General features: G+C 43.5%; 2 protein-coding genes across 3 annotated transcripts; one reads left to right on the top strand and one right to left on the bottom strand.

Annotated features, from left to right (window-relative positions):
• Positions 1-1783: 1783 nt before the first annotated feature.
• Positions 1784-22995, top strand: METTL9 (methyltransferase 9, His-X-His N1(pi)-histidine). 2 transcript variants are annotated; one of them, XM_077275040.1, is made up of 5 exons: positions 1784-2148; positions 7000-7190; positions 9523-9732; positions 10260-10444; positions 22321-22995. In XM_077275040.1, exons 1-5 carry the CDS (start codon positions 1990-1992, stop codon positions 22521-22523), a joined length of 948 nt encoding a protein of 315 aa, XP_077131155.1. In that variant the 5' UTR covers positions 1784-1989; the 3' UTR covers positions 22524-22995. The 2 variants fall into 2 exon arrangements, with proteins under 2 accessions (XP_077131155.1, XP_077131156.1); XM_077275041.1 differs by having other exon boundaries at positions 1828-2136.
• On the bottom strand, positions 11534-21082 carry IGSF6 (immunoglobulin superfamily member 6). Its single transcript, XM_077275042.1, has 6 exons — positions 20669-21082; positions 16684-17019; positions 14147-14250; positions 13312-13371; positions 13149-13229; positions 11534-12436 (listed from the first exon to the last, which is right to left on the bottom strand). The coding sequence occupies exons 1-6, from the start codon at positions 20730-20732 to the stop codon at positions 12383-12385; spliced, it is 699 nt and encodes a 232-aa protein (XP_077131157.1). The 5' UTR covers positions 20733-21082; the 3' UTR covers positions 11534-12382.
• Positions 22996-23635: the final 640 nt, after the last annotated feature.

Raw genomic sequence — 23635 nt, 5'->3', positions numbered from 1 at the left:
GGGGACATGGCTCGCTTATCCTATACCTATCCTGATGAAGGGTAAATCAACCGAAACATTGTATTTTCTTGCTAAAGGGATTTTCCCACGAACAAAGTTAATTTTAAAGTGTATTTTAATCAATACATCTTGAACTAACAATAACTTCCACAATTGGATGTGATTACAAAAAATGTCCCTGTGCTGAGGTAATCCTATAAATGTTCCCTGCTGTGTACTGTGTAATGGCTGTGTTTGAGCGTGCAGGAACATGGTTTTTGCAAAGTCTTTTTTAGTAACAAAGTGGTTAAAAGCCAAAAGCCTGAATATGTATACAGCGAGTCTGATTTACATAGAAATGCATCTGTTCATTCTTTTGGGTGTTTTTCTTGCGTTTTTTTTTACTGCAGAATCCACCAGAAAAAGACATTGTGTGTACAGATCCTACCGGTGGCAACCCCTATTCAGGCAATGCACCGTAGATTTCTAATAATATGGCGTCTATGTGAGTGCGTCGTGTATACAAGGTGGACTCTCCTGTGGCAGCTACTGACAGACAGAATTAGGCCTCGTTCGCACTCCCGCTTATTCGCACGCCGTTTTTCTTTTCTTGTCTGAGGAAAATATTGGAGACCTGTACGATTTTGATCAAGGGTCGGATGAAAATAAGCAATGTAAGTCTATGGAGCTGTGAAAAAAATTGGACTCTATCGAAGATTGAGCCTAAGGTCGTAAAATAATTTAAAAAAAAAAAAAATTGGTGCCAGTTATATACGGTGTGATTTTATTTAATTTTATTTATTTATTTTTCTTTTTGGGGGGAGGGGTAACTGATCCAGCTGTTAAAGGGTTATTCTCATCTGTTCCTGTCACGTCTGAGGTGGGAATCACTGCCTCCAAGTCCTGGCCACCAGAAGGTTACAAAAATGGTCGCCGAGTGCGACTGTGCTGTCCTGTATGCACAACTCCCATAGAAATGAATGGGAGCTATGCCTCCAGTGTAGCACTTTCTGTAGTTCCCATTCAGTACTATGGGCCTTGCACAACAGGACTGCGGCAGCCATAATCGTCTGTTTTCGTAACCCGCCTGTGGTGGCCGAGACCTAGATGCAGGCAGGGATGGGTATAACGCTTAGGCTGCCGTCACACTAGCAGTATTTGGTCAGTATTTTACCTCAGTATTTGTAAGCCAAAACCAGGAGTGGGTGATAAATACAGAAGTGGTGCCCTGTTTCTATTAGGCCATGTTCATACAGTCAGTATTTGGTCAGTTTTTTACCTCAGTATGTGTAAGCCAACACCAGGAGAGGAACAATCAGAGGAAAAGTATAATAGAAACACGTCACCACTTCTGTATTTATCACCCACTCCTGGTTTTGGCTTACACATACTGAGGTACAATACTGACCAAATACTGCTAGTGTGAGGGCAGCCTAAGGTAACGGAGCGACCACCAGCAGCCCAGACAGTGTGCATTAGTGCAGTTTTTGTACTGAATTTTAACAACCTCACAATTAGGCCACGTTCACACTGTCAGTATTTGGTCAGTTTTTTACCTCAGGCTTACAAATACGGAGGTAAAAAAAACTGACCAAATACTGAACGTGTGAACGTGGCTTTTTGCATCTACACAGAAATTGGCGCGGTTTTTATTTATTTTTTATCAAACTGGAATTTAAAAAAATTGCAAAAATTCTCAGGGCTCCCCGAAGCATCACGTGACTACTACGTCATCAATCCTGCCAGACAGAACCATAGAGAAGGACTTCGTTAAGTACAGCTAGCCCACTCGGAGCTGAGCGCGCCCTCTGCTGTCTCTATGCTTTGTGATCACCTGGAAAACGTCCGTGTGGAAACAGAGACTGTGACTATGGTTCCGCCCCTTCTCCAGCCTGCTTCACCCCTCCTTCTCAGCACGGTTGCTCTCCTCCCACCCATCACTCGCCTCTTCGGCCCGATGTGGGCCATGGACCGGCTCGGTTCCGGAGGACATCGGCCGAAGCTGCTCAGATGAAAGTGTTCATCGGCTGGGTACTCACATACGTGCTCTGCCTGGCCGCGGTGAAGAAGATGTGGAGCAGCCGGTACCTGAGGAGTCACCTGAGTAGATCCCTGTATATGAACATGCTGAGCCCTAACCAGGCCCCTTACTGGGAAGTGAGTCACCAGGTGTGTGCCCAGCTGTGGGGTCTGACAGGAGGAGCGGGGGCCATGCAGCTCTGCCTGGGGGGCTGCCCCTGGCTGTCATATTACAATGGCTTGGGTTAATATTTAGGGGTCATTGTTTAGTTTATTAATGTATTGGTCCATGTTAAAATTGGGTTGGGGTCCGGCTACATGCGACCCCACTAAACCCAAGTTAAGGGGCGCTGTCCCTTTAATTTCCCTTTTTTAATGGTTTTTTTTAACCTCCGACCAGTTGGGGCGCTGTTTCTGGGTAGAAAAGAGAGGAGCCTCTATGCTTCGCACCAAATCCCCCTCTATTATTGGGCGGACCCCCATTGATCAGGCACTCGGATTAATGCCCTGTCACTGTTTTCGCAGGAAGGATCCCTTTCGGAGGATGTTCACATTAGGTTTTTTTATGCCTAAAAAATACAAACGATGACCACAAAATCGCAGAGGAAATTCTGTACGTTTTTTTATGCCTTTTTTAATGTATTTTTTTTGCAATGGATAAAAACTGCATTAAAAAGGCTACGGCCGCGTTCACACTGTGTGTTTCCTGGTAAACTGATAACATTTTTACCACTTTTTTGGGGGGGGAAAATCGTGCATCGTGTGGACCTAGAAAGAACTGACAAGCGTCACGGTGTGAATGAGATTTTAGACATTACTTTAATTTTACTGTTACCGTAAACACACACAGCACGGTGTGAACAGGCGCTGAGCGTGACAGTCGCTCCTCAGTGTGGACAGGGCAGGTTTTTAGTTTAATCTTACACATAAAGGTGGTCCGGGGGGCTTTCAGGACTTGATGGCTCCTCCTGGGGTTCCTTGGTTGCACCTTTGTGCAGTCACTTGTCCACAATCCATAGCTGTCGCTCGTGCGTCACCTGTTAGGTCTCATCTTGTTCTGCGCTCCCGGCTTTGTCCCTATTATTATCACCTATTACGCTACGGGCCTGATTTGTGCAGCCGGTGTGATGGCATGAGGCACCCAGACATCAGCAGTGACGTGTGATTGTCATTGTTCACCAGGATATTGTGCGACTTCCTCCTGCTCATTGTCTGGCGGCGCCGTCTGCTCATCGCGGGCATGCACTTCTCACCGTCAGGCCACAAGGGGCACGGAAGCCGCCTCATCCCTCCTCTGTTCTTCATCACCTCCAGGCACATTCTTATTAGCATTCATTATGGGAGCTCCGATTTGGTTTCTTTCATTCATTCTTTTATTTATTCTTTATATATTGAATCTGTAAACAAAAAAAAATGATATTATTTATTGTATCATTATTAAGTTCGTGTTAATTATAAATATGAAAATATGTTCTGGGCTAATCTAAAACAAAAAATGTCTCCCTTAGCGTCTGCTCTTTTTCATGTATTCCTTTTGCTGTCTGCTGTACCTCTCCCGGGCGCTACGCTGTCTACATTAATTACTATTTTATATATCTAAGGAAACAATGTATTAGTGGTGAATGCTATATTAGGAGTGATGGCCGTTATTGCTTGGATATTTTGTATACTTTGGAATTCCAAGGTCGGGATATATTGTGCTTCATTAATGGATGCAACTTGGTCGTTATAATAGACGCCTTTAAGGCGATAAACATCCATTATAAAAGGCTGGTGATAAAGTGAAGGGTTGGTCTTCTATTTTTTTCAATCTGTTAGATGTATATAGTTTATGTTTTGACATAGGAAAAATTGTGCCATGAACAGACTTCATAAATATTTTACCCTCTACATTCTTAGACGTCGGAGTATGGATCAGGATTTTCAGGACAAGCTCGTGTATGGCATCATGAGAAACGCGGCCGGTCCTGATATCAGTCCATACACGGGCCACGATACTGAAATATCCAAATTCAGCCTTAGGCCTTTTTCAGACATCAGATTGTTGTGTATCCATGGTTTTCATGGGTAGCACTGGTGGTCTATGGGGCCATTCACATACCTGATTTTTCGCAGATCAAGAGGTACACGGAAAATCGTGGAGACGTGTTGCTTAAAATCAGCAATGCACATCTGTGGGTCCATGGAAAAATCGGACTGCACTTGGATGACACCCGAGTGTGGATCAAGTTCTCGGACTGTCAATGGAAAAGGTGGAGAAATGTTTTTAATTCTTTTTCTTCACTTACGAGAAAACAGATAACACTCAGACCACACTCCGATCAGAACAATTTGAGCATTTTTCTTGTGCATGTAAAAATTGGACATGTGAACAATCCCTTAGGTCTTACTCAGTCCAGTGTTCGATTACGAGTGCTATCCGTGTTTTTTTTTAATTTTTGCAGACTGAGTGCTCTATGGAAAATCTCAGAGACATGTCAGATTTTGAGCTGAGTGTCAGATCAAAGTCGGCAATGCAAGTCCGTGGAAAAATCGGAGCGTACTCAGATGACATTTGCATGCGATCCAGTTTTCGTGGACTGTCAGAAAAGAGAAGATGGAGAAACTTTTTTTTGTGATCAAAGTCTGCTTCCAAAACTCAGTCTGTTGTTCTCTGCCTTAGGCTAAGTTCACACTGGGTATTTTTTGCTGCCTTTTCTTCCTGCAGCAAAACCTAATTTCTTGGTAGGAAAGAAGCTGCTGCAAAAAATGCGTGTTTTTGTGCTTTTTTTTTTAAGGCGCTTTTTGGGCTAACTGAAAAGAGGAAATAAAACCTACTCCCTGTAGATCATGATCAGACTGGAAAAAAATCGCAGCATGCTGCAATTGTGATCGGAAATCGGATCACATTCAACAATAGAAGACAATGGGTGTGAGAAACAAAATCGCACAGCACTCAGACATTGCGAGTTCTGTCTGATTTTTACACACCGATGTCCTTTGAAAGCCGGCAATTCAGCAGTACAGTAAAATCACAGCGTGACCCGACAGAATAGAAGAGATGGATTACATACGGTAAATACACATAGACAAATACTATTAGTGCAGTGTGTGTGTGCAGCTTACTGTACATGTATTTAATTAGTAAAAGATTATTTTTCAGAAAAAAATGGCATGGGCTCCTGAGTAATTTTCTTAATTAGCAGAGGGAAAGCTGACGGCTTGGGATAGATGTTTATAGCCTGGGACAGGGGTAATACCCATGGAGCTTCCCAGGCTATTAATATCAGCTCACAGCTGTATACTTAGCCTTTACTGGCTACTAAATTGGGGAATCACTCCCCCCAAAAAATGACGTAGGGTTCCCCTATAATCAGTAGCCAGCAAAGGCTAGGCCGACAGCTGTGGGCTGATATTAATAGCCTAGGAAGGGACCATGGATACTAGCCCCCCCCCCCCACCCAGTCTAGAAACATTGGAACTTGGCTATCCCAGAAAAGGCGCATCTATAAGATGTGCCAATTCTGACACTTAGCCTCGCTCTTCCCGCTTACCCTGTAGCGGTGTAAAATGGGTTGATGTCACCATTGTATTGTCAGGTAACATCAAGCCCAGAGGTTAGTAATGGATAGACGTCTATAAGACACCTCCATTACTAGCCTCACAGTCATATTGTATAAAAACACACACCCAGAATAAAGTCCTTTAATTGAAAGAATGACACAGACTCCTTTACTAAATCTTATTTAAACCATACTTAAGTCATCACCCATTCCAGTGTCGCCATTGTCCCCTGTAAGAGAGTCAGAATAAGAAACAACGATATTTCTCACCTTTCTGCAGAGATGCTGCTAATCCATTTGTCCCACGACGGGTCTATCTCTGCTACATCTAGATGGTAGGCTGCATGGTTGCGTGATGCGACCATCCAGCCTGACACCCAGCAGAGACACTGAGCGGCATGTGCTCAGTGTCTCCCGATGAACTCCTATAACCCGACTGATGTCACTGCGAGCGTGAGAAAGTGAAGTGAGTTCATTGACTGTGAACTCGCAGGACCTGTCTGATGGCACCGCAAGCAGGAGAACTTTCTCATGCTCGCGGTGACGTCAGACTGGCTATAGGGGTTGACCGGGAGACACTGAGCAAACAGTGCTCAGTGTCTGCTGGGTGTCAGGCTGTATGGTCGCATCATGCAACCATACAGCCTGCCATCTAGATGTAGCGGTAGCAGAATGTGAGGTCACATCCTGCTGTCCTTGAATTTTCTGCAAAAAATGATACCTGCGGTTTTGGTGCGATTTTGCGTTTTTTCACCACCCATTCAAGTCAATGGGTGAAAAACACTGAAAGAAGTGACATGCTCTATGTCCAAAAAACATAAAAAGCACAAAATAATGATGGTAAAAAAAAGCAATGTGTTTGCATCAGATTTCTGAAATCCCATAGACTTTGCTGGTACTGTAAAAAGCTCATCATCATTGTATTGTTCTGCACATTGCCGGGGACTGACAGCATTGGGATCCTTATCACAATTCCACCACATCATCTTTGCCTCTACTTATAGATGTCACATAAGGGGCTTCTCTGCTACTTACTTGTTAGGAGGGTCCCTTGATGTAAGCAGATCATCGTTTCCTCCTATTGGGACCTCCAGCATTTAGCTGTTATATATGTGGAATCCTGGCAGTAAGTGTTGAATATCCCTGCAGCGCCACCACAGGGTAAATGAGGCATTACACCATTAGATGTTTGTAGAGGTCCTCCAGAGTCCCCTGTAAACCGCTCTGCCCTATGGCTGATTGATGAGGATCCTGAGCGGACGACTCCTTTATTAACTGGGAATTCCTAGTAATGTTTATGAATATAGGTTTTCTCAACTGGACAACCCCATTAATCTTTGGATAAGCCAGGAAATAAGGGTACGGTACATTCTTTCCCTTTAAGACAGTCCTCCTTTTGAAGGCCATGCTAGTAAGATGTATTACTTGAACCTTTAACGTCTTCCGTTCTTTCCTATAGTGGTATTTATGCGATAAAGAGAAATTAAGTGAAGAACTTCAGCCAATATTTGTCCAGAGTTTCCTGGATCAAGGAACACAGACCTTCCTGAACCGGAGCATCGAGAAGTCCGGCTGGTTGTCTATACAGCTTTACCACTCCTTCATGTCCTCTGTCTTCAGCATGTTTATGTCCAGAACCTCCATCAATGGGTGAGTAGTATTGTCTCCATCCATGGAGACATCTCCAGGACTTCCATTCTTATCTACATGGTTTTAATAATCTTGGCCTTTTATATGGGTTGGTAATGGCCGTACTATGTACATATACAGTGGCTTGCGAAAGTATTCGCCCCTTATCAGTTTTCGTGTTTTGCTACCTCACAACCTGGAATTTCCTAAAGTCCATACTTTATAGAGCCTCCTTTTGCAGCAATTACAGCTGCAAGTTGCTTTGGATAAGTCTCTATGAACTTCCACATCTTGCCACTGGGATTTTGCCCGTTCCTCAAGGCAAAACTGCTCCAGCTCCTTGAAGTTAGATGGTTCCTCTGGTGAAATGCAATCTTCTGACCACAGATTCTCAGTTGGATTAAGGTTTGGACTTTAACTAGGCCACTCCAAAACAGTTCTACATTTCCACTAAACCACCCGAGTGTTGCTAAAGCAGTGTTCTTTGGGTCATTGTCTTGTTGGAAGGTGAACCTCTGTCCCAGTCTGAAATCACTGACAGACTGAGACAGGTTTTGCTCAAGAATATCCCTGTATTTCGCACCATCTATTTTCACCTCGACTTGGACCATTTTCCCCGTCCCAAAGCATCCCAACATCATGATGCTGCCACCACCATGTTTCACTGTGGGGATGGTGTTCTTGGGGTGATGAGCTGTGTTGCTTTTACACTAGACATAGCGTTTACCTTAGTGGACAAAAAGTTCAGCTTTGGTCTCATCTGACCACAGCACCTTCCAGGAGTCTCACACATGTCTTTTGGCAAACTCAAAACAAGCCTTACGTTTTTTGTGTATAAATAAAGACTTTTTTTCTGCCCACTCTTCCATAATGGCCACCTGTGTGGAGTGTGCGGCTTATAGTGGTCGCTATCACAGATATGCCAGTCTCTGCTTGGGAACTCTGCAGCTCCTTCAGTGTTACCTTTGGTCTCTGTGCTCCTCTCTGATTAATGCCCTCCTTGCCCGGGCTGAGAGTTTTGGTGGGCGACCCTCTCTTGGCAGGTTTGTTGTGGTACCATGTTCTTTCCCTTATGGTGATAATGGATTTGATGGCGCTCCGGGGATCATCAGAGATTGGGATCTTTTTTATAACCCAACCCTGACTTATACTTTGTCCCTGACTTGTTTGGAGATCTCCTTGGTCTTCATGGTGTTTGGTTAGTGGTGCCTCTTGTTAATGGTGTTGCAGCCTCTGTGGCCTTTCAGAAAAGGTAAAGTGTATATACTGACAGACATGTGACACTTAGATTGGGTGGACGTCCCTTCACTAAGCATGTGACTTAGGAAGTTAGTTGCTTGCACCAGATTTTTTAGGAGCAGAGCAAAAGGGGTTAATTACATATGCCAATTTTTAGTTATTTGATCCCACAAGTTTAATTTTTCTCCATATTTGCTCACTTAGAGTATTTAGTGCTGATGCATCACACACAAAACTGATTACAAAGATATTTAAACACTGGTTGTAATGTAACAAAATAGGTAAAAATTCGAGGGAGCGAATACTTTTGCAAGCCACTGTAGCCGACTATTCACAATTAATGTGCGGTATGATCTCCAGTAATCACATGATGATTTGCACTATTATCCTTGCATACATTTCATTAGCACATCCTGAGACCCCAATCAAATCTTAAAAGGGGTCTCCAGCCTTGGGGTGCAATTCTACAGTCACATGACTTCAAGTTTGTGATTTGCATACGTTTAGCCACATGCCAACTAGACATGTCCAGCGCGCTCTATCTATCTATCTATCTATCTATCTATCTATCTATCTATCTATCTATCTATCTATCTATCTATCTATCTATATTGAGCGAGGCCGCACACATCTAGTCGGCACATGATTGCATGTGTGTAAATCACATATGTGCAGGCATGTGCACCGGAGAATCCTGACAGTGCGGAGTGCGCGCGCTATGAGCATTCACAAGTCTGCAGTCATGTAAAATGACTACAGATCTGCACCCTAAGGTCGGACAATCCCTTTAAGTAAGAGGACATCTGCCTTTACCTTGTATGAAGGGGGGATATTGGTCAATCAAACGACTATTGTATATTGGTAAATTGCTATATTGTCCATTACTGGAAATAGAACACCTCAAAAACTCACTTTTTGCTCATAGCAAAATCAATAGACAATGAACTGCCTTTTTTCTTTCCTGGAACAGAGGCAGCTGCCATAAAAAGATCTAATAAGGGTCTTATAGATCACTATTTGACAGGTTTATGGCCGTGAACTAGGATCACATGGAGCATTGCAAGGATCAGCATGATTGTAACCACGTGTCCACCATTTTTCCCTATGTCCGTAGGCTCCTCGGCAGGGGGTCAATGTTTGTCTTTTCACCAGAACAGTTCCAGAGACTTCTGAAGGTTGGCCCTGATTGGAAATCTCACAGACTATTGGATCTAGGTGCCGGAGATGGTGAAGTGACAAAGGTTATGAGCCCACACTTTGAAGAGATTTACGTCACAGAGATGTCTCAGACCATGATATGGCAACTTCAGAAGAAAAAGTACAGGTATGTTTCCCCCACATCTGGAAAGAAACCAATGGGTTTTTTTTAGCATACACCAATAGTGATGAGTGAACGTGCTGGGATAAGGTGTTATCTGAGCATGCTTGGCTGCTAACCGAGTGACTTCGGTGTGCTCGAATAATACGTTTGAGTCCCTGCGTCTCCATGTCTCAGGGCTAGTAGACAATCCCTGCATGTGTTGCCGCAGTCGAGCAGCCGTGAGACATGCAGCCTCGGGGACTCAAACATAATTTTCGAGCACGCCGAAGACACTCGGTTAGTACCCGAGCATGCTCAGATAACACCTTATCCCAGCACCCTCGCTCATCACTATACACCAGCATATGGATGACTGTATATGTACAGTGGAGATCTCCAATGCTAGAATGAAGGGTCTCATCTTGATCTCCCGTCCTTTGGATGTTCTTGTCTGTCGTTAGCTTACAGAATATTTCCAGCAGGAATTCACACAATGCCTGAAAGTTAAGGTTTTTCTTACCACTTCTAAAATGAATATTTTATATTTATAGAGTACTTAATATTGATGAATGGCAAAGCACTGGCTTCCAGTACGACGTCATTAGCTGCTTAAACCTCCTTGATCGCTGCCACCAGCCCGTGACCTTACTGAAGGAAATGAGAAGTGTCCTTGAGCCAACAAGAGGTCGGGTCATATTGGCCTTGGTCCTGCCATTTCACCCTTATGTAGAAAATGGTAAGTAGCCTAATAACTCTCCGTATTTTCATGCTTTAAAGAGTAAAACTGCAGCAAAAACTCCCTATAATTACATACGGTTTCCTCTGCTGCAGCGTTGCCACCCAGTGTGAATGCACCGTAATGTTTGTGCAATGGAGTGCATACTGTTTGGTCTGGATTTGTGTACATCCGACCTCTCTGGAGATTGGGGGACCCCTGACCTGACTGATGAGGCTTTTGCCAATCCATGCATCCAGGTGACAATGAATGGAGAGATGTCTGTGCATGTAAACAAGGCGTTCTGCCTCACTCTATTGCATGCCCAGCCTACTTTCCATTCATTCTACGGCAGCTGCCTCTCCCATCTTTTCAGAGGACCCTCAATTTCTACATCAGTCAGACTTAAAGCAACTCACCGAAAAGGACATAAAATGCAAAACACATCACAGGAAAAAAGGCGGACGCATTTACCAACACATAATATTAAATGCACTGCAGGGTGCAGCAGCCTCCATGATAAAGGAGCATGCTGCAAATGTGCAAAATCCTGATGGACCACACCGACCAGTTCATGGAGGGGATGGTTGGCTAGTATTACAAATGCACACAGATAAGGCTTGTATAGGCCACCGTCACAGCACGTGTCTGGCTTACAGCCTATTAGTGACGCCTATATTATTAGATCAAATTTAAAAAAAACTGACCGTCACATCCAAACATAGACTAGGTGTGAACAGGTGCTGAACCTAGAGTCACCAACTCGTATAACTATCAAATAAATAAGGCAGCACTCTGTAGCGCCATAGCATGCAAACATGAAATATGAAAATTGAATTGCATTACTGCACTAGAAATAGGAAAAATTGAGAAAGTTTAGCGCATCAATTGGCCAATTCATGTGCACCTGGTAGCCACGATAAGGCATTTCTCGTTTACCAGGACCTAACAATGCCAATCCTCGCTTAGAATAAAGTCTTCACCTGTACGGGAACCTGTGAATCCTCTCTTAGACTAAAATCTATATCTTTGTGGAGGGGTAGTGGTCCTACTGTGATTAAAAATGCCTGTTTCTAAGAGGCGGAGTGCTCAATCAGAAGGCTAATGAGTACAAACTTCAAAAAAACTGACCGTCACATCCAAACATAGACTAAAGTGTGAACAGGTGCTGAACCTAGAGTAACCAACTCATATACAAGCTATGGAGTCAGCAGTCACAGGATACATCCACATGATCGTTACGTCCGCAGCATTTACTGCAATCACTTTTTTATATTTATAGAAGTTCCAGATAAGTACTTTAATGGCTTCTTTATAAATGTCGGAGCAGGAGATGCTACGGGCGCTTGTGTTGCCTTGTTTGCAGATGTAAAATAAAATTACAGCTGCATTCAGCAACATCAGGACTCTACAAGTCCGGAGCTAAAAGGACACGAAATGTGCGTCCATGTATCACACTTCACGTGGTTTCTGTCCGTTTTCTATCGTGCCCTATATTGTGTGAAATCGTATGTGGCTCCTTTCTCAGATGGGATTTACGCTGTCATTTCTGGTTTTCTGTTCTGTCATCGGAGCAGAAAAACCAAATTGCGCTGAATCCGTCATCAACTGCACCCAATGAACCCTGCCTATAATCCGACATATAATCCGAGCCGTCTGATTCCGTCCTGGATTTTCAAGAGAAAAATACACAATTTTTCTTCTATAACGGAGCCTCCGACACGGATGTGAACGCAGCACTTTACTTTTCTCCACGTCTGTTCCTGACATCAGAACACTGGATCCTTAGATCACCCGGAGCTGATTCCTACCCATCAATCCAAGTATTGCAGTAACTGGGCACTTGCTGTTTTTGACATTTTATTAATTAAATATTTTAATAACTTTTTACATATTTTCCCTCTTTTTCTCACACCGTTTGGTCTGTACATTCCAGCCTTGTGCTTCGGAGGAGCCAGTTCAGTCTAAATCTTGCGTATTCTGGTAGATTTGCTCATCCTCTATGACCGGGTTCTGTTAAGAAAGGAGTCGGATATTTGGATTAGGAGAAAATTGTTGGTGATCCGTGAACAGCGCTAATCCCAGGACTGGTTGCCACCCACCCGGGGCAATGCTTTTTGTAAAGACGAGATGGCCTCCACATGTCTGGTTCATCTACCCCACCGCGATCAATCAGCTGTCATTTCGGCTACTCCTAGCCATAGATTTCCCTTGCATTGGGGAATCCCAGCTTGCCGTAGTAGCCATTCTGATGGGTGGACTACCATGTCATGCAGGGCAGACCCAGACCATTACAGTGGGATTGGATTTAAAGAACCACGAATCTCAAAAGATCCCTGTTTGAATAAGGTAGCATAGCACGTGCATGGCCATCCATCTACTTACTTCTGGGAGACATTCACCAATACCACAGAAGTGAATGGAGCGGTGGTCACACATTCATGCAAAGGAAATTTGGGAGCCACGTTGTTGTCTTGGGGGTTATTGGACCCCTACCTGACATATATTTATCACCTATCCTCCAGAAGGTGCCGATAGAGCTCAGATAGCTTTCCATAGCTGCTCTCCATTCTGACTTCTAGATGAGGGCCTGAGTGAGAAGACCACTTCTGTCATCAAAAGGCCCTAGTAAGGGATTGTCCTTTTGAGGGTATGTTCCTAAATGTGGCGCTTTGTCTTGGGCTCGCCTATATTGGAGTGACGTGGAAGCACCAATCTGACTTACTGGTTTTCTGCTTTTCCGATGATACCTCTTGTGGTATTCCGCTGCAATGGCCTGAAAAATACTTCTCGTCTTGAAAGTTCTCTGTAAGAAGAGAGAAAAGTTTTTATAGATCCCGATCTAATATTACCTAAAGCATAAATGGCGCACAAGCGGGATCCCTTACGTTGCTTTTCATTGTGCCGCTGCGCTTGCTTTGTAGACATTTCCACATTCTCCATTTTGCCTGTAAAAGTTTTCAAATGTTGTTTAATAATGTGTCTCAAAAGCAGAATATTGTCCTGGTTAATGAATAAGGAAAATGCAAAGTGCACGGGTGGCATGTGCATTATTGCAGTTTATCAAAATTGACTTGTGTGAGGCCGAGATTCGGTACCAGTCGCAGCCCGCGGGCCACAGTGGCGCCATTTCTGTAAGAAAGTAGCCATGCTTTCCTAATACAGTCGCTCTACATTGATGCTTTGATTAATAACCCAAATGACAGTTTTGACATTTCAGAAGATCATATTGATGGGAGGTCCGGGTGCAGAGACCCTCTTTGATCACTTCAAGGAAGCGGCACAAGCTGCGGGCTCAGCGATGTGCCGCCGAACGCTGACTATTGGCACCACTTTCACTGTTGTGGCTTTACATTTACAGGAATATCCTCTTATTAGGTCTTCCTGTCGTGGTGTTAATATCTATATTAGTCACTTTGGGTAATGCCGACTTCTCTTTATTTTATTCAGTGGTTTACAGCTCTGGGATAAGGTGTTATCTGAGCATGCTCTTGTGCTAACCGAGTGACTTCAGCATGCTCTAAAACTATTAGAGTCCCCACAGCTGCATGACTCACAACGCATGCAGGGACTGCCTGACAGACAGGTGTTACGGCTGTCATATTTTTCGAGTACGCTGAAGTCACTCGGTTGGCACAAGAGCATGCTCAGATAACACCTTATCCCAGCACGTTCGCTCATCATACTCATATGTATGTATTTTATTAGATATATACTACTCACCTTGAAGGAGTAATAAGTAAACACTGCTATACAATACATGAGGGTCAGTGTGCACAGGACCATTAGAGCGATATTGGTCGGTGTAATCGCCACGTCAGGTTTCTCTGCAACGGAAGAGACATAATGGTTACTGGTTTTGAAAAAGGATTTCCAGGAGAAAGAAATCAGCTGGGAACAGGATTGTCAACCGTCCAGAAATTCCTGAATAGTCTGCAAAAAATGGGGCACATTCTTCCCCTTCCGAAAAAAAAAAAAAAAAATAGATGTCTGTGATTTTTATTTATTTATTTTATTTTTTTTTAAAGCTGCAGATACTTGTACACATTCTTTTGACTGTATTTATCAACCCTTTTACAGTTCACAGTGAGTGCAGCTAGGATTTATGGTCTATAGACAAGTATCACTTATAATTATTATTTATAATGGTTTTCTAATGTGTTCGTAAAAAAAAAAAAAGTTGGCTGTTCGTGTTTTTTTTTTTTTTTTTGAGACGCTGTCCAAAAAAAAAAATATAGTTAGCAACCCTGGCTGGGAATACTATACTTCCTAATCTAGATTTGTTGCCTCTGGTGCCCCCCGGTGTCAGGTCCCTGCAGAGACAGAGGAGGAGGCTGGCTTAGCTGTTGTAATGTGCAATCAGCCAGCCCCCTTCATACACTGCACTTGCCACACGCTGACCCTGACAGTTCTGTTCTGCGTTAGTACATGACTGGCGGTGCAACAGCAGGGGCCAGGACAAGTGTAACTACGGGGAAATAGGACCCCAAAGGTATGTATTGGAAAGTTACGGTATATATTTTACTACTTACAGATGACTTTATTGTTCTTTTTCCTCTGGCTCCTCCCATAGTAAGATTGGTCGCAGTGACTGTCAAGTAAAAGTCACGCTCGGCCGAAAAGCATCTTAAGATTTTTACATATTTTCCTCTGAGGGTTTTTTTTTTTACTCTCGTTTGATCTTCGTTTCTCACAGCTGTCAGCATTTTGTGCATTTCTCAATACTTGCAAATAGTTGTAGTATAGTTCGGCCATTTGCGATCACACTTATTGTGCAACTCTGTGCATTCTTGTGACGCCACAAGATACCTAGTTCCCTGCTAATACTACATACAGTCATGGCCGAAAGTGTTGGCACCCTTTAAATTGTTCCAGAAAATGAAGTATTTCTCCCTGAAAATTATTGCAATTACACACGTTTTGTTATACACATGTTTATTTCCTTTTGTGTGTATTGGAACAACACAAAAAAAGGTAGAAAAAAAGACAAAAATTGGGTATAATTTCACGCAAAACTCCAAAAATGGGCCGGACAAAATTGTAACCGTTCTAAAATTGTGGGTAAACAACTTTGTTTAAAGAATGTGATACTCGTTCAAGCTCACCTATGGCAAGTAACAGGTGTGAGAAATATAAAAATCAAACCTGAAACCACATAAAAAGGGGAGGAGTGGACTCAATCTTTGCATTGTGTGTCTGGAGAACAGATAGAGGAGAAGAGAACTGTCTGAGGCACTGAGAACCTAAATTGTTGAAAAATATCCTCAACAAAATTATTTTTCTTGGCAGCACGTCGTCATTGGTAAACCTGACCTGTATACTTGAAATTAAGCAACTTATTTGTAATACAACTTATCAAAGAAATGTGCTTCTTTCTCCTGGACTGATCTTTCATTCTCAGAATTCACAATTGTTTTGTTACATCAGTCTTTAGTGAATACAGATTTTCAGTTACGTAGCTAGGAGATGACAATTGGTGCTCATAACATTCTATAGAAGGGGGAGGAGCTAGAGTTCCATAGAACTTTATGAGCACCAACTGTCATCTCCTATCTCCGTAATGGAAAATCTGTATTCACTAAATAACAATTTTACAGCTTTTGTCCATGAATTGAGAGTGAAGGATCAATCTAGGAGAAGGAAGCAGATTCTCCTGATGTGATATTTTATAATAAATATCTTATTTGTACGTGTACTTTTGATCTGTGAAATAAAAATGGAAACAACGGTTACTTATTAACCGTTTTAGCGCCCAAAAAAAATAACCCAAAGAATTGCAAAAATTTGCTAGAAATATCTTGTGCACATAAAATCGTGCCAGTCACAAATGATGAATCGAGGGAAAACATCTGGAAACCTCAAACCCTGCTTACTATGGCAAACAAAAAATAAAAAAGACACATATACAAAAAAGTTACTATAAAAAGAGCAAAAATTAGAATTAGGCGAAAAACAGGCATAAAACACAAAAATAATAGACCAAAAAAGGCGTAAATGCAATAATGAATCAAGCCCTTAGTTGTTCATCTGAGAATCCAGAATATTAGTAAGGGTTTGGACTAGCCAATCTGTGGCAGTTAAACAACCGGATGAGGTATCATTGTTCTTGGCAGCACATTTCCTGGTTACACAGGTGGATGTGCTGCCGAGAACGATGAGGCTTAAAAGTCATTTCACCCGACAAACAAGCGTTCTCTTCAATCGTTGGGTAATACTTGCCCCAGTAATGCACCTTAGGGTCAGTAAGTGTCTTGTTCTACCTCGTATTATTAGCGTCGTTCCTTGTCCTGCGGCCTTTGACGTGGAGTTTGAAGATTCAGGATATACTAAGCCACAAATGTATATTCCGCTGTCCTCCGGGACTATTTGTTCGATTTTCAGCAGACTGTTCCCAACGGTGTTCTCAACTTTGAACCGGTTTCCTTGACCTGGGTCTAATTTTTCATACGTAGAAGCCAGATATCGAAACCAGAATATGGTCCCTGTGCCTGGACAGTTGCTGGCTTTATACTGGCATGATACGTTGGCCGTCTTCTGCTCCAGTAAAGCCTCCGAAGACGCATTCTGCGTCACCTTCACCGCACAGCTCCCGACTCCTAGAGGACGAAGCCGCACAAACATGAGTCTTATTGCTTTTCATTGGGGTTAGTTTACGTGCTATCCTAAAGTGACCATAAATCCAAGTTTGTCCTTGGTCATCGGCCATTGCTGTTACAATGGTGGTGTGTCTCCAAGTAGATGTTAAGGAAGTGCTAAGTTTACAGCTCATTGATGCGTCTGTGCTGGGTCAGCAGATGTGTGATTTCACACCACAGGTTTACTCACTCTGGTTATTTCCCAAGCTTCTCAGCAATACGGCATTATGTCAGCATTATATATTTATAGCCCTTCTACTGTACAGGCCACAAGACTCCTAAATATAATGATTGCTATATGGCCAAACTGACAAAATCCCTGTCTCTGGTAACCACCTCCATGTAAAAAAGTATTCACCTCTTCCAACTAGCTTAAAGATAACCTTTCACCAGGTCAAAAGTGGTCTGTTTGTGCTCGTGTTTTATCCCTGCTGTTCCCTTGGGTTTTCCAGTCTTCTTGTGTTTTGGACCAGAGGGTCCTGTGAGGCGCGCGCCTCCCCCCCCCCCCCCCCCCCCACCGAGGGCCCTGTGAGGCGCGCGCCTCCCCCCCCACCGAGGGTCCTGTGAGGCGCGCGCCTCCCCCCCCCCCCCCCAGAGGGTCCTGTGAGGCGCGCGCCTCCCCCCCAGAGGGTCCTGTGAGGCACGCGCCTCCCCCCCCCCCAGAGGGTCCTGTGAGGCGCGCGCCTCCACCCCCTCCCCCCCCTGAGGGTCCTGTGAGGCGCGCGCCTCCCCCCCCCCCCCCCCCCCCCGAGGGTCCTGTGAGGCGCGCGCCTCTCTCCCCCCCCCTCCCCCCCAGAGGGTCCTGTGAGGCGCGCGCCTCCCCCCCAGAGGGTCCTGTGAGGCGCGCGCCTCCAACCCCCCCATCCCCCCCCCCCGAGGGTCCTGTGAGGCGCGCGCCTCCCCCCCCCGAGGGTCCTGTGAGGCGCGCGCCTCCCCCCCCCCCCCCCCCCAGAGGGTCCTGTGAGGCGCGCGCCTCCCCCCCCCAGAGGGTCCTGTGAGGCGTGCGCCAAGAGAGGGTCCTGTGAGCCATGCCCACTAGTAAAGACTCTAAAGTTCAGCACTGAATAAAAAGGCCCATATATCTTGAACTGTGTGCAGAGTTTTTAAAAAAAATAAAAAACTCGGGGAGTAATATAAAAGCAAAAGCTGTCCATTTTTTACCTGATTGACAGATCCTCTTTAAAAATTGCTTAAAAAATGCTTGAAAGATTCTTCCTATTCATTGCAATCGTAATCCACTTTGCTGTTCATATGTTCAGTTTTTTGTTCTAGTTGTTTTTTTACCTTTTTAGGTTTTGAGTCCTTTCTTAATCCGTTCTAAAGTTAGCACATCACGTAAAAAAAAATGCAAAAAAAAATGCTTTAAAAACTTTTACAAAAGCCACTTAAAATAGAAACTGCTCTAAAACTCCCACAAGAAAGAGCATTTCCTGAAGCTTTTTTGTTGTTGAAAAACTGGTCAGTTTTGAACCCCTCAATAAACTTGTTCTGAACGTATCCCAGCAGTCCTGTGGAGTTGGGGTCATTTGGGGGTGTCGCACATGTAGCGTGGGGCAGGGCGGAGGCCGTGAGCAAGATATTCATCTACTGGGCCCCGGCACATTACATGAAGGTGGGGTTCCTGGCTGGGTGTGTGGACTTCGTCTATGGGGGCATTATGCCTTTACAGGTCTAATCTTTGGTTGGCTAGGACCAGATGTTGAGAACTTCAATGAGGGAGACCACCACCAATCAAAAATAAACTTTTTGCTTACCAATAACTTTGTGGGATTTCTGTACGGTAGGTAGCGGGTACCCAACTTTATGAACGTTTCCTTCACAATACAGAGCATTTTTCTCCCCTAGTCACGATTCCCACCTTGTTACTCTTTTGTTCTCGTGTTCTCTAACGTCACTGTTTCACCTTCCATCACCACAACCCAGCTCAGTACTACAGTCCAGTTAGCAAGAGTCCTATTCTCAACCCGCGGTTCAGCGTCTTCTTTCCCCTTAAGGAACTAGGTTGCCAATATGGCCGGTACTTAGCTTCTCTGCTACTGACTCTTTGGAACTCCCGCCTGGTGCACTCTCTCCATTTCACGTACTCTGTCCTGTCTTGACCGGTTACCTGAGTTATAAACTCGGGGCCATACTTCTACGCATCTTCTCCCAGGACCCATCTCTGGTTGACCACACTGTCCTTTTGTCAGGTTTTTTTCCTTTTTTACTGCGGTTCATGCTAACCACTGTCTTGGTCTCCTCTCACTTTGGGACACCCACATCATGCGGCACTGCTTACTGTGCAGACCTTATGTCTGCTTCTGACGTACACTGGGCCCTGTCTGACGTCCTGACAGGAAGCTGTCTCTGTCCCTTCACCTTAGCCCTTTCTCACTCTGGGCTACTCCCAAATAACAACTCCAACTCTCCCTACTGTCGGGCAGAATACAACGCCAACACTATTAACGCATATCACTGTCCACATTATACAATTCAGCAATAGGCTTGGGGAATGTGGCCACTATTTGCCACTGTTTCTATAGGCTACTTATACGACAGGATTCATCCGTATTGACGCCACCGTTTTTAGCTCCTTCACTTTCCATTTAAGACAAAAAAATAACCTCCAGTATGATTTCAGTTCCCTATCATTGAGGAAGAACTGCAGATCTTGTTTTGTACTTTTCAGAAACAAGAAGCTTCTCTAAAAATCCTCCTTAGATAACTAGTTCTTCAGAAACATTGGAAAGCTGATTTTAGCCCTACGTGTAATACAATGGTAACAGTATTTCTGGAAATTGCAGAAATGGAGAAATGATTGAAATCTTTCAGTGGGTTAGGGCAGTGGTCTCCGACCTGGGGCTCCCCAGCTGGGGTGAAACTCTTAAGGGGACATTGTACATGCAGACAACATTGCGTAGAGGCGATACATTACATATATATATATATTTGTAGTTTATTAATTAAAATCCCCGCTGTTTGTATGAATGAGTCCAGTGGGCGTTCCTAGCAGTGATTGACGGTTATCTCTGCATGAACTGTCATACAGGGAAGACTGTCAATAATTGATTAGGACCGCCCACTGGACTCCTCATACAAACACCAGGAACTTTACTGAATAAAGTTAAAGTTTTACTTAAACTTTACCCAAAAAATGTCTATCAGTCTGATCAGCTCCTCCTGCTCTAGAACATCCTACCTGCAGATCAGAGACCATTTTCTGTATGACCGGTTCCCTTACACGTTTTTGCCCGGGTTTGTCCTAGACCCTAATGCGTTATTATTTGGTGGGTCCCCCATCTCATGGAGGGTCTCTACCTGCACCTAATATGGCATTGCCCCAGTTAGTAGATTAATCTAAACACATCTATCCTCCGACAACTCGTTCCTCTCCAGCGGTGGTATAACTACAGGTCCCTGGCGTGCTTGTACTTTGGCCGTAGCTGGAGAGCCCCCCGTTGTGAAGCCCATCGCTGTAGCCCCCTTCTGAAGCTATACATAACACTGAGCCCCTGCTCTCTCCTATATTTACCTATAATAATGAATTGCACGGACAGGTTTTTTTGGTGATACTTCCCTCTAGTACAGACTCGGATCTTTCATATATAATTGTCATATTTATGGCACTTACCAGAATAAGGATATGTGAGGATGAACTGGAGAATCATGCATCCTGACAAGTGGCTTCTGTCCATTTCTCATCTCAGTAAATTCCTTCTAAAAGGGGAACTGATGGCAGTCCTTGTCTAAGCCGTCTAAGCTGTTGGGTCACTTCCTGCCTTGGTTTCTCGATGTCCTTCCCTAAAGGCTTTATTCCTACACCGGACTGCAGTATTTTTGGTTTCCTTTGATCCTATCTTGACTCATGTTATAATTTAAAATATATCAAGAAATCTTCTCTGTGTCTCCTTAGCTCAGATAAGACAACTGGCTGCAGCAGGAGCCTCTCCCCTCCGCTCCATCTGCTGTTGTACAAAAGATTGCTAAGGCTGGTTACATACTACTTTAATAAAAAAAATTTACAAAATATATATATATATATATATATATATATATATATATATATATATATATATATATATATATATATATAATATATATATTTGGTATCTACGTGTCCAGAAAAGTCCAATCTATCTAAATATAAAATTAATTATGCCAATTTGTAAAAACTGTAAAGAGAACAAAAATTGAAACCCCAGATTTGTGTGTTTTAGTTGCTGCAACTTTGCATAAAAAATGCAATAAGAAGCAATCAAGGTGTAATATCTACCCCAAATAGTATCAATAAAAGCATAAGAGAACCATGAAAAAAACGAAAACCGCACACGGCTCCATTGGCCGAAAAACTAAAAACATAGCGAGTGTTGAAAAATGGCCACTCAAGCAAAATAATTTTTTGAAACTTTCAGAATTTTTTTTTTTTCTCGATTTTATTTCACTTGGAATACTTTTCCCATTTTCCAGTACACTGTCTGATTAAAGTGGATGGTGTCAATCAAAAGTACAAGGCTCTAATATGGTTTTGTCAGAGGGTAAATAAAAAGTTTATGGCTTTTGGAAGGAAGGGAGGAAAAAATGTAAGAGCATCGATGAAAAAAAATCTCTGTTCTTATGGCTTTAAAAGGGGTATTCTCAACTTTGGAATATATTCCCTATCGGTGGGATCTCAGCGGTTGGACCCCCAACAATCCCCTATATCAGTGTTCCCCAGCTCAGGTCCTCAAGAGCCACCAACAGGTCATGTCTTCAGGATTTCCTTAGTATTGCACAGGTGATAATTGTATCACCTGGAGAGGCAGACATTCAATCACCTGCGCAATACTAAGGAAATCCTGAAAACATGACCTGTTGGTGGCTCTTGAGGACCGGAGTTGGGGAACACTGCCCTATATAATGATGAGATGGACTTGAGTTATTTTCCAGAATGATAATGTTGTGTGGTGATGAGTGAACGTGCTGGAATAAGGTGTTATCTGAGCATGCTCTTGTGCTAACCAAATGACCCCGTGACTGCATGTCTCGCGGCTGTTCGACAGCCGCGACACATGGAGAGATTTCCCGTCGAACAGTCGTGAGATTTTCAGTCGCGGGAACGTGAATATATTTTTCGAGTACGCCGAAGACACTCAGCACCCGAGCATGCTCAGATAACACCTCATCCCATCACGTTCGCTCATCTCCATTTGTTTCTTGGTAGTTTGAGAAGTCCTAAATTCTAAGACATCGAACCCGATTGCTCATGATCCAAGCTCTAATCTCTTCCATTATGTATACTTCTAGGAGGCAAATGGGAGAAGCCATCGGAAATTATGGAAGTAATGGGAAGCTTATGGGAGGAACAAGTGAACAGCCTGGCTGCCGTCTTCCATGAAGCAGGGTTTGTTGTTGAGGCGTTCACCAGACTCCCCTATTTATGTGAAGGCGATATGTACAATGACTATTACGTTTTGGACGATGCCGTCTTCGTTCTCCGGCCGATGTAGGAATTTCGGCGTCCTTATCCCTCGTGGACCAGAAGACAAGATTGCCCAAGGCAAATAAAAAAAACAAAAAACCCTTGAAGGCCAAAATCTAATTGTATCTCCTCCAGGGCCGTGTTTATATGACGTGTATATATATAAGTATACATGTGAGTGTCTGTGTTTGTACATGTACAGAATCTCGCCGATAGGAACCTTTTTTTAATTGACTCAACTGTGCTACTTTTTTCCAGCAAAAGTGAACATATTTTTACGTGACGGAACAACCGTTCGCTGCATCAATGAAATGTTGTTTTACTTTGTTCCTTGTGAGAAAAATCAATGTCTTTTAAAAAAAACAAACAAAAAAAAAAACAACATCTCTCGCAATAAAACATACAATGGGATATTTCAGACTCTTCCATGTGAGAAAACTGTATGATCGACAAGCCAAAAGCACATGTTTTTTAATCATGTCAATAAAACGTCCAAAGACTGTTGTGTGTGCGGATCTCTTATTTCTAGACCGGGACTGAATACTTACAGATGTCCGTGCCCAGCTACACCATTATTGGGAGAATTAGTTTTCGGCTGATCATTTGTGAACAATACTAGTGCTGGAAAAGTATTGACTTGAGGTTTCGAAAGCACTAGAAAAGTCTAATTTCTGAAAGGGAATCTGTCGCAAAGATTTTGTTCCCCACCTAAGAACAGCATGACATAGAGACAGAGACCCTGAGTCCAGTGATGTATCACTTACTAGGCTGCTTGCTGCAGTTATGACAAAATTACAGTTTTATCTAGCAGTTCTCTTAATGCTGAGCCTTGTACAGTATTTCCATAAATGTCTAAGGTTGGAATAATCCTTTAAAAGGGTTGTCCGGTCTTAAGCTACAAGTGTACAGTCACTTGCAGGTCATGTGCCTGCAAGTATGCAAAAAGCATACTCACGGACACTTTACAACTAGACTTTCCAGCCTTGCTGAATTTACTTGCATTGAGTGAGGCCCAACCCATCTCGTCGTAATGTGGCCAGGAGTATGCGTATAGCAAACACGCACTGCCTTTCTCCCCTGCCTCCTTCTTGTGATAGTTTTCTCACCATTCTCTATTACAAGCAGGAGACAGGCCGACAT

This window comes from Ranitomeya variabilis, chromosome 7, assembly GCF_051348905.1.
Source record: "Ranitomeya variabilis isolate aRanVar5 chromosome 7, aRanVar5.hap1, whole genome shotgun sequence".
Lineage (NCBI taxonomy): Eukaryota > Metazoa > Chordata > Amphibia > Anura > Dendrobatidae > Ranitomeya > Ranitomeya variabilis.
The sequence above is the reverse complement of the archived record's forward strand: the minus strand, read 5'-3'. Positions and strand labels throughout refer to the sequence as shown.

What these genes read in the sequence shown, in the direction of transcription:
- METTL9 (XM_077275040.1), top strand. Translation starts at nt 1,990, where the DNA reads ATGAAAGTGTTCATCGGCTGGGTACTCACATACGTGCTCTGCCTGGCC. An exon ending in ACTGGGAAGTGAGTCACCAG is followed by an intron (nt 2,149 to 6,999) that starts GTGTGTGCCCAG and finishes TCTTTCCTATAG; the next exon opens with TGGTATTTATGCGATAAAGA. An exon ending in TCCAGAACCTCCATCAATGG is followed by an intron (nt 7,191 to 9,522) that starts GTGAGTAGTATT and finishes CTATGTCCGTAG; the next exon opens with GCTCCTCGGCAGGGGGTCAA.
- IGSF6 (XM_077275042.1), bottom strand. Translation starts at nt 20,732, where the DNA reads ATGGACAGAAGCCACTTGTCAGGATGCATGATTCTCCAGTTCATCCTC. An exon ending in CCTCACATATCCTTATTCTG is followed by an intron (nt 17,020 to 20,668) that starts GTAAGTGCCATA and finishes TTCGTCCTCTAG; the next exon opens with GAGTCGGGAGCTGTGCGGTG. An exon ending in TTACTTATTACTCCTTCAAG is followed by an intron (nt 13,372 to 14,146) that starts GTGAGTAGTATA and finishes AAACTTTTACAG; the next exon opens with GCAAAATGGAGAATGTGGAA.